We start from the raw sequence: 12,314 nt of genomic DNA, 5'->3' as shown, positions 1-12,314 counted from the left end.
GCCCTACCGGGCCTACAAGAGTGCTGGGTGGATGGTGGCTCAGGGTAGCCACAGGGCAGGGGACCAGAGTGGGAGAGCCTGGAAAGGGATAGGGCGTGGAGGATTGAGTCTGGATGGGGTTGGGGGTTTGGGGTTGCAGGGCTCTGCGCTTGTTGTGGCCAAGCTTGAATAGAGCAGAAGGAGGAGTGACAGAGTCAGAAGGGGAGGGGGAGGCAAGTCCCTCAGGTGAGGACCGAGGGGGGTACCTCCCATTGGGTGGGAACGTCACAATTGAGCGGAATCAGTGGTCCTGGCACTCTGAAGAAGACGTGGTGGGGGTGAGGAAGGTTAGGGGCATCAGCCCCGAGCGGCTCGCCGGATGTCTGCGGGTATCCAGTCGTATCCAATAGAAGAAAGTACAGGATGACCGTATTGGGTCCAACAGCAGGTAGGTCTTGGGCAACCTCCGGCTCCTTCAGCGCAGAGGCAGGATGAGTGGTGTCGGCAGCCTGGTATGTTAGGGTTCAGACAGCCCTTCTGAGGATGATGAGGAATTCAGGGCACGTTTGACTTTGGATCCCGAGATAAAGTGGGGTGAACTGAATACAGAGCTGTGGCAGCATACTGTGGGCCCGCTAGGTTCGGTAAGACTCTTTTCATGGCCTGTGGCCTGCCTATTATTACAGGTCCTTTCAAGGGCACCCCACCCAGGGAGAGGTAGGTGGGGCACCCAAAGGTCAGGGAGGACCAGGGGGGGAACGTGTTGGGACTATAATAAGGGAATGTGAATTTGTGAGTACTGCAAATTCGGGCATGAGTGCCTCATGTGTGCAGGAAGTCACCCACTTATTCAAGGTTTTGGGAATGCAGGGGGTAGCAGGGACAGAGTGCAGGGCAGTGGCAGCCTTATGCAGGCAGTCAAGGGACACAACACCACCACAGCATGTTGACAACAGAGGTGGGAGAGGGGCACAGGGACCTGGGGCGAAAGACTCACACTCTGGTTAAATTTGACAGACTAGAATATTGGCTGGGGATTTATGAATGGCCAGAGGAGGCAAGGATTTTGAGGGATGGGTTCAGATGGGGTTTTTGATTGGGGTATGAGGGCCCATGAGTTCGGAGGTGGGCAGATAATTTACGGTCCACCAAGAAATATAAAAGTGCATTGCAGGAAAAACTTGACTAGGAAGTTGGAGGTGGGAAGGATGGCGGGCCCCTTTGAGGATTGGCCAATGGAGGACCTATTTGGATCACCTATAGGTGTGGTGCCTAAGAAAGAACAATGGCAGTTTCATCTAATACAGCATTTGCCATGGCCCGAATGTGGGCCAGTTGATCATTTAATTCCAAAGGAAATGGTTTTGGTGTCCTACTCTTCAATGGGCGTGGCCATGTCACTGGTGGTGTCAGGAGGTCAAGAGGCACAGATGGAAAATGCATTGTGAAGTCAGTTTTTCACCTGCTTTCGGTGCACACGGATGACTTTCAACTGCTGAGCATGTATTTCAAAGGGAAATGGTACGTAGACAAGGCATTACCAATCGGATGCTCTATGTCTTGTGCACTTTTCGAGTGATTCAGTTCCTTTTTGCAGTGGCTCTTCACATGGCAGACGAACCACAGGTTGGTGACTCATTACCTGGATGACTTCTTCTTCGTGGGGGCTCCCGGTTCAGCAGACTTCCAGCACAATTTGGTTAGATTCCAAGAGCTCATGGACGAGTGTTCCACTTTCCCCTGAAACAATGGTGGGCCCTTGTAAGGTATTGTCCTTTTTGCGAATGAAACTTGACGCAAACAAAATGGAGGCAAGTTACCTCAGGAAAAAAGCAGACTATGCAGACATTGTTGGCAGGCATGCTACCCAGAGAAAAGGTGAAGGTAAGGAAAGTGCAGGGAAGTGTAGGTCCTGTTGGATCATCTGAATTTTGCCTGTAGGGTGGTCAGGTTTTTAGGTGGAAACTGATTTTAAGAACAGGTGGACCATCCCTCTAAAGCCCTGGAACACAACACCAACGTCTCCACACAAACTGCTCGGGGTCTCTATGAGCTTTATGTTTTTTAATTGTTTAATTGCAGTCATTAAGCAGAGACATTTTAAGGCAAGGGCAAACGGGGTAATTGCCCAGGGACCCCCCTTTCCATGGGGCCCCTCAGAAAGTGAACTTTTAATCTGTTTTTCTTTTATTTATTTCTCTAGCTTAACCTTTTACATATGGTTTAATTTTGTTTGTCATCACTGGGCTTGAAAGGAAGGGAAAAGATGTTTATCGTTACTCCCCACTTCTGCAAGGAAAACGGTCATCCAAGCCTTGATCACATCTCGTATTCACTATGCTAATGCGTTGCATGTTGGTATACCTGGCTACCTTTTGAATGAATTTCAGGCTGTCCAAACCACTGAGGCCTGACTACTTTTGAACCTCCCTGAAAGGGTTGGCGTTAGGCAACATTTGCGTGCCTTCTTTGGTTAAGGGTGAAAGAGAGGGAGTAATGGTAATATTTCACTCCGCTCTCCATGGGCATGCCCCAGCTTATCTAAGAACAAGATTCAGGTTTTATGCACCGGCTAGGCAGTTGAGTTCTTCTAGCAAGCTTAAGACATGCATCCCTAGATTTTGCAAGCAGAGGATGGGCGGCAGCTCCCTTTCGTGGATTGGTGCTGAAGGTTAGAACCAACTCCCAGTGGAGTTGCGCGCTCCACAGGGTCCCAAGATGTTCAGAAAGAGACTGAAGACACTTCTTTTTATATCGTTTTAGACTTTTCGTGAAAACCTCCTGTGGGGTACATGCCGGGAAACTCTTTGGAGTAGCAGTGCGCGATACAAGTGCTGCCTAACATAACATAACTTGAATTAGCAGCAAATGTGTAATAAAATCCAAAGTTTTTCCAAACAGGGACCCATTATAGTAGTTTTGCCCGGAGCCTTGAAATTCTTAAGGCAGCACTGTCATTGAGATGTTGAGCCTCTCCTAACCTCGGCCTGTTTCTCAAGCCTGACCAGCCAGCAGAGCAATGGATGGAAGGAGATACTATTGAAGGGCCGATTCAGATGCGGCAGAAACAGCTATGACCATCGGACGGAGCCGTTCCAACCCCATCGGAAAGTCCCGTTCGGATTCCTTTCCAACCGACCCGTTTTGATGGGGTCGGTCAGAAAGGAATCTGAACCGGATTTCCAAGCCTGGCTGCCATTTGAAAATCCTCCATCAATCCCTCGGGCAGCTCTTTCCGGCCGAGGGATTCCGATGGAAGATTCTCACATCCTCTCTGTGCCGGCCTTTCCGACACAGAAAGGCTGTGCGAATCCCACTTTGGGGGCCCTGCAGGCCCCCCATCAATGCAAGGCCTCCGAATGGTGGCCTAGGAGGCACCTATGGTGCCCTCCTGTTGATTCCTGCACCCGGTGGCAGGCTCCTTGAGGTGCCTGCCACGGGGTGCAGGGATGAACTGCACCTCTGCTCTTTGCAATGAGAGCATACATTCAGCTCATAATGGATGCTCCGATTGTAAAGAATAGGATTGCAACAAACAGGGTTCAGTTGCATCCTACTTGCTGAGCTGGAACTGAAGAGAGGAGGTCATTCCGTTCCAGTTCCCAAATGATGTCGGACTGACCCCAGTCCATTAGACATCGTATTCTTGCCCTTATTGTAACTGCTTGCTCTGCTGACACAAGGTACAGAAAGATGTTAGCCCAGGCTCAACATCTAAATGACCGTAAATAAATAATCAGTAAAAACAAAGCAATCTGGGCGAACTCACTGAGTTTGCTCCTGCAGTAGAATGTTAGACAGACCTTCTGTGCCGTGTCTGATCTTCAGTGTCTGTGGACACATTCTAAATAGAAAAACACACCTCTAAATCTTACGATTATGCACATGTATATATGTGTATATAGTGTCAATTTTATTTAAGATGTGATGAGTATTCATTTACCTCTATCTCTAACACAAATTGAATAACGTAATTTATCTAAGAATTATTTTTAATTCATGTATGTATTAATTTGAAATGTATATAGGTATGATAATTAAATTAGAATTTTTGTACAGGGCTCTATTCTGCTTTCAGGCATTTAAAATCAAATCCGGAGTTAAAGAAGAGAGACATTTGACAGAAAAACAGATGTGACCCCTTTGAATCGTGGCTGGATATGCGTGAATAGTGATGATGGATCTAGGGGAGAGTGAAACTATCCGATATTCTGAAATTCCTTTTATGTATTAGGGCTTAAATTGAAGTTCAAGTTTATTTCTTGTGGGTTAAACCAAACAATATGGACAGTATTAAATATTATACCAAAACTTTGAGATAATACAATGTTAAACGAAAACAATAAGCACACTTTACATTCTAACATTAACAGCTTAACCCACAACAGATCCTATAAATCGAAACTAAAACACGTCATCGTAGTTCCTGGAATTTGAAACATAATTAAACAGCAGACTCTTTTAATCTTTTCATATCAAATTCCGAGAAATGAGCTACACACCGTTAGCTTAAGTCACTACAGCCATAAAATTGCACTGCTTCCTTAGCTGCAGATGCATGCCTAGTTACTTATCGGTTATCTTCATTACTGTGAGCCCAGGTCTTCCTGTTCCATTCATTACACATGAGCAGTTCTCCTGCTCCACAGAACCTATTACCTAGTTGAGGTCAAGAAAGTCCCCTAATATGGCACTGACTACCCAGCATGCATAAAGGGGAAAGTACATCGTAAAGACATCCTGAGAATGCCAAAGAAACCCAAAAGAAAGAAAACAATCGCCAAAAACAAATCACGATTAAAAAAAATATTTTAAAAAAAATCCTGGGAGGGAGCGGCGTGCTCAGGAATGGAACGGGAAGCCCTGGAGAGTAATGGAAATTACCAGTAAGTAACTGGGCATTACCTTCTCATCCGTATTCCCGTCCCATTCCTTACACATGAGCCCATACCCAAGCACATGTTGATTGATTCACACAGAAATCAAGAACGATGCAACACACTTGATTTTTTAACCCTTTCCATGATCATGACGGAACGGTTCCGTCATGAGCTACGGCTGAGCTGTGCTCATGACGGAACCGTTCCGTCATGACCACGCCCGTTTCTATTACCGCCCAGCACCGGAGGGGGAAACGCGGTCGCGCTGAAGAGGTTAAATGCAAAAAAACAGCATAAATCACAGATTATGTACAACTGATAAAACACGAGCACCAAAGTCTGATAATGCCACCATCCCCAACTGAAGCTTGTAATGTGATACATTCGTGTTGGGAGAAGCCAATGACGCAGCTTTACCAAGGTCTCATCGAGAAGCCCTCTTAAACATTGCCCATGATGAGGAAACACTCCTCATTGGTCACCCCTGAACTGAAGATGGAAGAGAATGGCGTGCAGCCTCGTATGATAAAAGAATAGCACACTTCACCCACCGAGTCAAAGTGGACAAGGAGGGCTTGAGACCCTTCCCAGAGAGACCGTAGGTGAAAACAAGGAATCCACCTGCCTAAATGAACCAGTACGGTCCAGGTAGATTCGAAGGGCCTTTAAAACATCCAGGGAATTAAGTTTTTCCTGCTCAGGAGAAAAAGGTCCAGGACAAAAAACAGAAGGACAAAATCCTCCTGACAGTGGAAATCTGACAAGACTTTAGGCAAAAAAACGGACTAGGATGCAAGGTCACCTTGTCACAAGAAAAATGCAAAAAAGGGGAAGAAGCCAGCAAAGCACAATTTAACCAATCATGCGACCAGAAGCAACTACCACCAACAACAAAACCTTAGCAGAAAGAAACTTAAGGTCAACTGCAGTAAGAGGTTTACACGGAGGACCTGTCAATGCCTGAAGCCCCAAGGGAAGATCCCAGAGAGGGACCAGAGGGCAGAAAATAGGCCTAGAAGAACCTCTGCCTAATCCACCCGAATTGTCCTGAGAGCCCTGGGAATCAAAGTAAATGGGGTAAGGCAAATAGAGGACCCCAGGACCACGGGAAGGAGAAAGCATCTATCGCCCAGGCTGTTCTGGTGGGGACTAGGTGGAAAACTGAGGGAGAAGGGCAGTATCCTCCGAGGCAAAAAGATTCAGCCAGGGAAGGCTGAATCTGGAGAGAATCTTTTCAAAAAGAAGGGGCGACAGACACATGGCCACAGATGAGGGAAACACCCTGCTCAGAAAGTCTGCTGGTGCATTCTTCTTCCTCAGAACACATACTGCCAAGAGAGCAAAATTCCTCTCTGCCCATCAGCCAATCTTCCGAGAGAGGGGAAATAGGGCCTGTGATATACTCCCTTGCCGGTTGATATAGGCATGCACGACCTAGTCATCTGTCTGCACACAATCAATTAATCAATCAATCACATTTGTAGAGTGCGCTACTCACCCGCGAGGGTCTCAAGGCGCTGGGAGAAGGGGGGGTGCTGCTACTGCTCGAAGAGCCAGGTCTTGAGTTGCTTCCTGAAGGAGAGATGGTCCTGGGTCAGCCGTAGGTGGGTGGGGAGGGAGTTCCATGTCTTGGCCGCCAGGTAGGAGAAAGATCTTCCTCCGGTGGTGGTTCTGCGAATCCGTGGGACGGTGGCGAGGACGAGGCTGGCGGAGCGGAGCTGGCGGGTGGCTGCGTTGAACGTGAGGCGGTTGTTGAGGTATTTGGGGCCCATGTCGTGGAGACCCTTGTGTGCGTGGGTGAGGAGCCTGAACTTGATCCTCTTGCTGACGGGGAGCCAGTGCAGGTCTCTCAGGTGGGCAGAAATGTGGCTGTGACGGGGGACTTCCAGGATGATTCGTGCAGAAGCGTTCTGTATGCACTGTAGTCTTTTCTGTAGTTTGGCTGTGGTTCCAGCGTAGAGGGCGTTCCCGTAGTCCAGTCGGCTGGTGACGAGGGCCTGGGTGACCGTCTTTCTGGTTGTGGTGGGGATCCACCGGAAGATCTTTCGGAGCATGCGTAGGGTGTTGAAACAGGATGCCGAAACGGCGTTGACTTGCTTGGTCATCATGAGGGAGGCGTCCAGGATGAATCCCAGGTTGCGTGTGTCGAATGCAGCCGATAGGTCGAGGAGGATGAGGGCAGCAGTTTCCCCGTTGTCGAGCAGGGACCTGATGTCGTCGGTGGCTGCAATGAGGGCGGTCTCAGTGCTGTGGTTTGCTCGGAAACCAGACTGTGATGGGTCAAGGGAGCCGTTTGTCTTGAGGAAGGCGGTTAGCTGTTTGTTGACGGTCTTCTCGATGACTTTGGCGGGGAAGGGGAGGAGCGAGATGGGGCGGAAGTTCTTGAGGTCTGTGGGGTCCGCGCTGGGTTTTTTCAGGAGGGCGCTGATCTCCGCATGTTTTCAGCTCTCCGGAAAGGTGGCAGATGCGAAGGAGATGTTAACGGTGTTCCGGAGTTGGGGTGCGATGATGGAGTCAGCTTTGTTAAAGATGTGGTGTGGGCAGGGGTCGGCTGGGGAGCCGGAGTGGATGGTGATCATCACGTGGGTGGTGTCTTCAGTGCTGACGGAGGTCCAGGTGCAAAGGGTGGTGGTGGGGGGCGTTGGTTCGGTGGTTGGGTGTGTGGTCTGGGTGCCGAAGCTGTTGTGTATGTCAGCGATCTTGTGGTGGAAGAACGAGGCGAGTGAGTCGCAGAGGTCTTGCGAGGGTGTGATGTTGTTGTTGCTGGCGCTGGGGTTGGAGAGCTCTTTAACGATGCTGAAGAGTTCCTTGCTGTTGTGGGTGTTGTTGTCCAGTCGTTCTCTGAATGCTGTCCTTTTAGTGGTGTGGATCAGCTGGTAGTGTTTGCGGATGGCGTTCTTGAGGGCTATCATGTTTCCTGTTGACTGGTCGTGGCGCCAGGCTTTCTCGAGGGTACGGCAAGTTTTCTTGGAGTTTTTGAGGTCGTTGGTGAACCATGAGACTTTCTTGCTGCCGGGTCTGCTGGGAGGATTCTTCAGTGGTGCAAGGTCATCGGCGCAGTTGGTGAGCCACTGTGTGAGGTTGTGGGCTGCTTCGTTGGAGTCCGTAGTGTTGGTGGGAGGGTTCTGGCTTAGGGAGGTGGTGAGCTGGTCAGTGGTGATCTTACTCCAGCATCTTCGGGGAGCCTGTTGCGGGTGGTGGTGGGTCGTGGTTTTCTTGAAGCTGAAGTGGACGCAGCTGTGATCTGTCCAGTGTAGTCCGGTGGAGTGGCTGAAGGAGATGTGGTTGCTGGAGGAGAAGACAGGGTCAAGCGTGTGGCCGGCGTGGTGGGTTGGGGGTGTTCACCAGTTGCTTGAGTCCGAGGTTGGCGAGGTTGTCCAGCAGGGTGGTGGTGTTGTTGTCATTGTTGTTTTCCAGGTGGAAGTTGAGGTCCCCTAGGAGAATGTAGTTTGAGGAGGTGAGGGCAAGCGGGCTGATGAAGTCTGCGAAGGCTTCGCTGAATTGTGGGCGTGGTCCCGGGGGTCTGTACATGAGAGTACCTCTGAGGGTGGTCTTGGGGCCGGTGTGTATCTGGAAGTGAAGGTGCTCGGTGGCGGTGAGGGTGTTGTTGAAGTTGGTCGTGATGCGGATGGTGTTTTTGTGGACGATGGGGATGCCTCCTCCGGTTTGGTTGACGCGGTCCCTCCGGGCGATCTTGTAGCCATCCGGGATGGCTATGGCGATGTCGGGGGCTGACGAGGCGTTCATCCAGGTTTCTGTCAGGAAGGCGACGCCCGGTGCTGTAGTGTCGAGGAGGTACTAGAGTTTGACGGCGTGCTAGTGGACGAAGCGGGTGTTGAGCAGGATGGACTTGAGGTGGTTGTTGCTGGTGTCTAGCCTGGCAGGTGCGGTGCCGGTCCGGAGACAGGAGAATTTGCAGGCTTGGCAGGAGAAGGGTTCGTGGGTGCGTTTCGGGGTGGCTCGTGGCAGGCGGGGGTCCAGCCGGTGTTGAGTGCGTGGAGGGTGTCGGCGTCGTAATTCAGCCGGGTGGGCTGGCAGGGTCGAGGGCCAGAGGTCATGGCGCTGGGCGCGGTCCAGGCGCAGACGGGCACAGACGGGCGCAGACGGGCTTGCGCGGCTTCCATATGAGGGGAAGCGGAAGGGAGGAGCAGCTGGGAGGCGGGAGCTGGGCGGCCAATGGGAAGTGAGGGGGTGGGGCCGCGGGGGACGCGAACGGCGGGAAAAGGTGGCACGGGAGGCAAGAAGGGGCGGGGGGATGACGGACACAGCGGAACAAATCAGCAATGAAAATAGCAAGGGGCACACAATAGAGAGGGGGAAGTCAAAAGAGCAGTCAAACAGGAAAAAGTGAAAAAACGAGCAAGAGACCAGTCTGCAGGCAGCAGACAGCACGAGAGGCAGCAGCAAAGCACAGGGGGCCTGCGCGGTGGCAGAGGGAGCGACCTGCCTGGTCATAGGGTCAAGGGTCTGCCTGGTTTTGTAGCAGAGGGGCGAACCAAAGAAGTGCCTGCCACACCACCTCCAATTCCCTCCAGTTCAAAGACTGATGAGCCTTGAGGAAGGATTACCTGCCCTGGGCCTTGGAATCCCCCAGAACTGCCCAACCCCTGGCACTCGCATAGCGCATCAGGATCACAGAAGGAGGAATACTTAGATCGTACACCCTGAAGAGATTGTGAGGCAACAACCACCACTAGAGAGACTCCCAAATCTCTATGGTAGCAGGAGTGATAGATTTATAGCCTTTAGAAGCTGGCAAAGAAGGGGATGAATGAGGGAATACCAAGGGAGAATAGCCCAGGAGAGACTTTGTAGAGATAAGGTCATTTCTCCCTGACTCCACGGCCAGAGACATGCAGAAACCTAAGGCTGGGAAAAAAAACCAAGAGAGATTTAGGATTAGGGTTGAGTGTCTCTCTGGAGAAAGGAACACCATTCCCAGATTCATCCTGAAGAGTGCCCGGATGAACTTCAGGGACTAAGAGAGTTGCAGAGAAGACTTCTTGAGGCTCATTAGAAATCCAAATTCTTCCACGAGACAGCAGACTTCTATCACCTCCTCCGATGCCTTGAAAAAGAAGGAGAGACAATTAGCCATTCATCCATGTAAGGGCAGAACTGAATCCCTCGAGAATGAAGAATACCTACCATGGGGACAAGAGTGTCTTAAAAACCCTAGGCTCTGATGAAAGGCCGAAAGGAAGCACCTGGACTTGCTAATAACTCATACCCACCGCAAAGCAAAGAAACCTCTGATCTGTCAGGTGGATGGGAATGTGCAGGTACGTGTCCATGCGGTCTAGGTACACCAGATAGCTCCCCTGATGAACCAACTGAAGGACTGACTGCAAAGTTACCATCTTGAAGTGTTTGTGTGGATTGTGCATGTTCACTCCATTCAGATCTACTGGACGGTAGTTGCTTGAGGCTTTCAGCATGACAAAAAGGATGGAGTACTAACCCAGAATCCTTTCCTGGGCAGGAACCTCGATTATTGCTGCCATCTCCAAAAGAAGCTGAATACCTTCCAGCAATGCTTTTTGCTTCACGGGGCCCGAGGCAGAGCAGTCTACTTGAAAATCTGAGCTGGATGAGATGAAAATTTGATCTGTGAACCGGAGGACACTGTCTGAACTGCCCAGGATTCCCATACTCCCCACCACTAGTGACAGAAAAAGCAAAGCAGACCTCCTACCAGAAGGAATGGATGGGCAGTGCTTTGGAGAAGGAGTGGTTGAGGTAACAGATGACTGAGACCAGGATTTGTCTCCTCCAGGGGCACCCCTGTCTCGAAACAACTGGCTAGAACTCCTAGCCTGAGGGTGGACAAAAGTGCAACAATATCAAAAAAATGTTTCCCCTGGAGGGAGTGCTAACAGGAGCAACCAGCTTTCCATTTTCGGCTGACTGTTTCACCATTTCCTCACATTAGGGCCCAAAAACCTTTGAACCCTCGAAAGGCACCTTCAAGAGGACAGACTTTTGCGAAGCATCAGTCTTCCAAACTAACATCCAAATGTGTCAGTGTGCAACAATAGAACCCCCTAACAAGAATTTGCCTGCAGGAACATACTTGGAACAAACATTAATTGACCAACTGGAAGAGGAGGCTACATTATCTGAGCTTCGTCTTGCTGTCACCTCTCTTCCATCTAATAAAGCGGCTGGCGAGGATACACTTCCCATAGAGCTATATAAAATTTGCGCAGAAGAAATTCTACCACTGCTCTGCTTGGTCATTAATTCAATTGCTGCTACTGGGAAGGCCCCAGATTCATGGAAGACAGCTAAAATTATGTTCTTTCTAAAAAAAAATAAACCTCCGGTGGAGTGTGGGTCTTACAGACCTATCTCTCTGATAAATACTGACGCAAAAGTTTATTCTAAACTTTTAGCAATGCGATTAGCTCCCCTTATGCCCCATTTGGTAAATGATCAACAACATGGTTTTGTTGTTGGGAGAGACACCACTACACATGTTAATATGGCTATTACTGCCTTTGACGTTGCTACAACTGATCGCACCCCACTCGGTATGATACTTTTAGACGCGGAGAAGGCGTTTGACCGAGTGGGGTGGGATTATTTGTGGGCGTCTTAAGGCAATTTGGTTTTAGAGGGCGTTTTGTGAGAAGCATACAGGCGTTGTATAAGGACCCTAATGGCAAAATCAGCTATGCTGGGGCTCTCTCATCAGCTTTTCCAATCCTACGAGGGACACGGCAGGGATGTCCGCTATCACCCCTGCTTTTCGCTCTCTCCATGGAGCCATTTAATAACGCTCTGGAAGCTCAAACTAAGATTGCCCCGATCTTCCATGAAGGTAAATCTCTTAAAATTACTGCATATGCAGATGACTTAGCTATTTACACCACCAACGTCTTGGATGCACTATCAGGGATCACGACAGAAGCTAAAAACTTTGGATCTATCTCTGGCTACAAATTAAATATGAATAAAACACAAGTCATTATGAACTATAAGGCCAATTTACCAGTGCAAGGACTTTGTCAATCTGCAGTATATCTAGGGGTAAAGATATCATCTAATATCGCTGATATAAACTCATTAAATTATGATCCTTTATTAAAAGAAGTGACTAATCTTCTGAAAAAATGGCACAAGATTCCATTAAATCTCATAGGTCGTATGAATTTGATCAAAATGAACATACTGCCGAAGTTTTTATATCTTTTCCGTTCTATACCTTGTCGCGTTAATAACTTATTCTTTAAAAAATTAGACTGCATTTTAAGTAGTTTCATTTGGGGCTATAAGAAGGCTCGTAGGTCTATGATAATATTAAAACTCCCACCTGAGAAGGGAGGTTTAAACTTCCCGGATTTCAAAGCTTATTTTATTGCTTCTTTTCTAGGCCGGCTTCGTAGTTTATTTGTCGCTAATAACCAATATTTTTTTCACAAATTTATGCTAGGTGGCTATTCAAAACAATTC

General features: G+C 49.1%; 1 protein-coding gene across 4 annotated transcripts in view; it reads right to left on the bottom strand.

The window, feature by feature from the left end:
* LOC144768740 (membrane-spanning 4-domains subfamily A member 4A-like) overlaps positions 1-12,314 on the bottom strand; it is a 416,021-nt gene that overhangs the window by 377,623 nt on the left and 26,084 nt on the right. For 2 of the 4 annotated variants that reach the window (XM_078652627.1, XM_078652624.1), the window contains exon 2: positions 1,622-1,719. The exons of the other annotated variants lie outside the window; for them this stretch is intronic. In XM_078652627.1, the coding sequence (XP_078508753.1) occupies positions 1,622-1,698 (77 nt within the window). In that variant the 5' untranslated portion in view covers positions 1,699-1,719. The remainder of the gene's footprint in view (positions 1-1,621; positions 1,720-12,314) is intronic. 4 annotated transcript variants of the gene reach the window in all.

Source organism: Lissotriton helveticus, chromosome 7 (assembly GCF_964261635.1).
Source record: "Lissotriton helveticus chromosome 7, aLisHel1.1, whole genome shotgun sequence".
Taxonomy (NCBI): Eukaryota; Metazoa; Chordata; class Amphibia; order Caudata; family Salamandridae; genus Lissotriton; species Lissotriton helveticus.
This window is presented reverse-complemented; position numbering and strand designations above follow the sequence as displayed.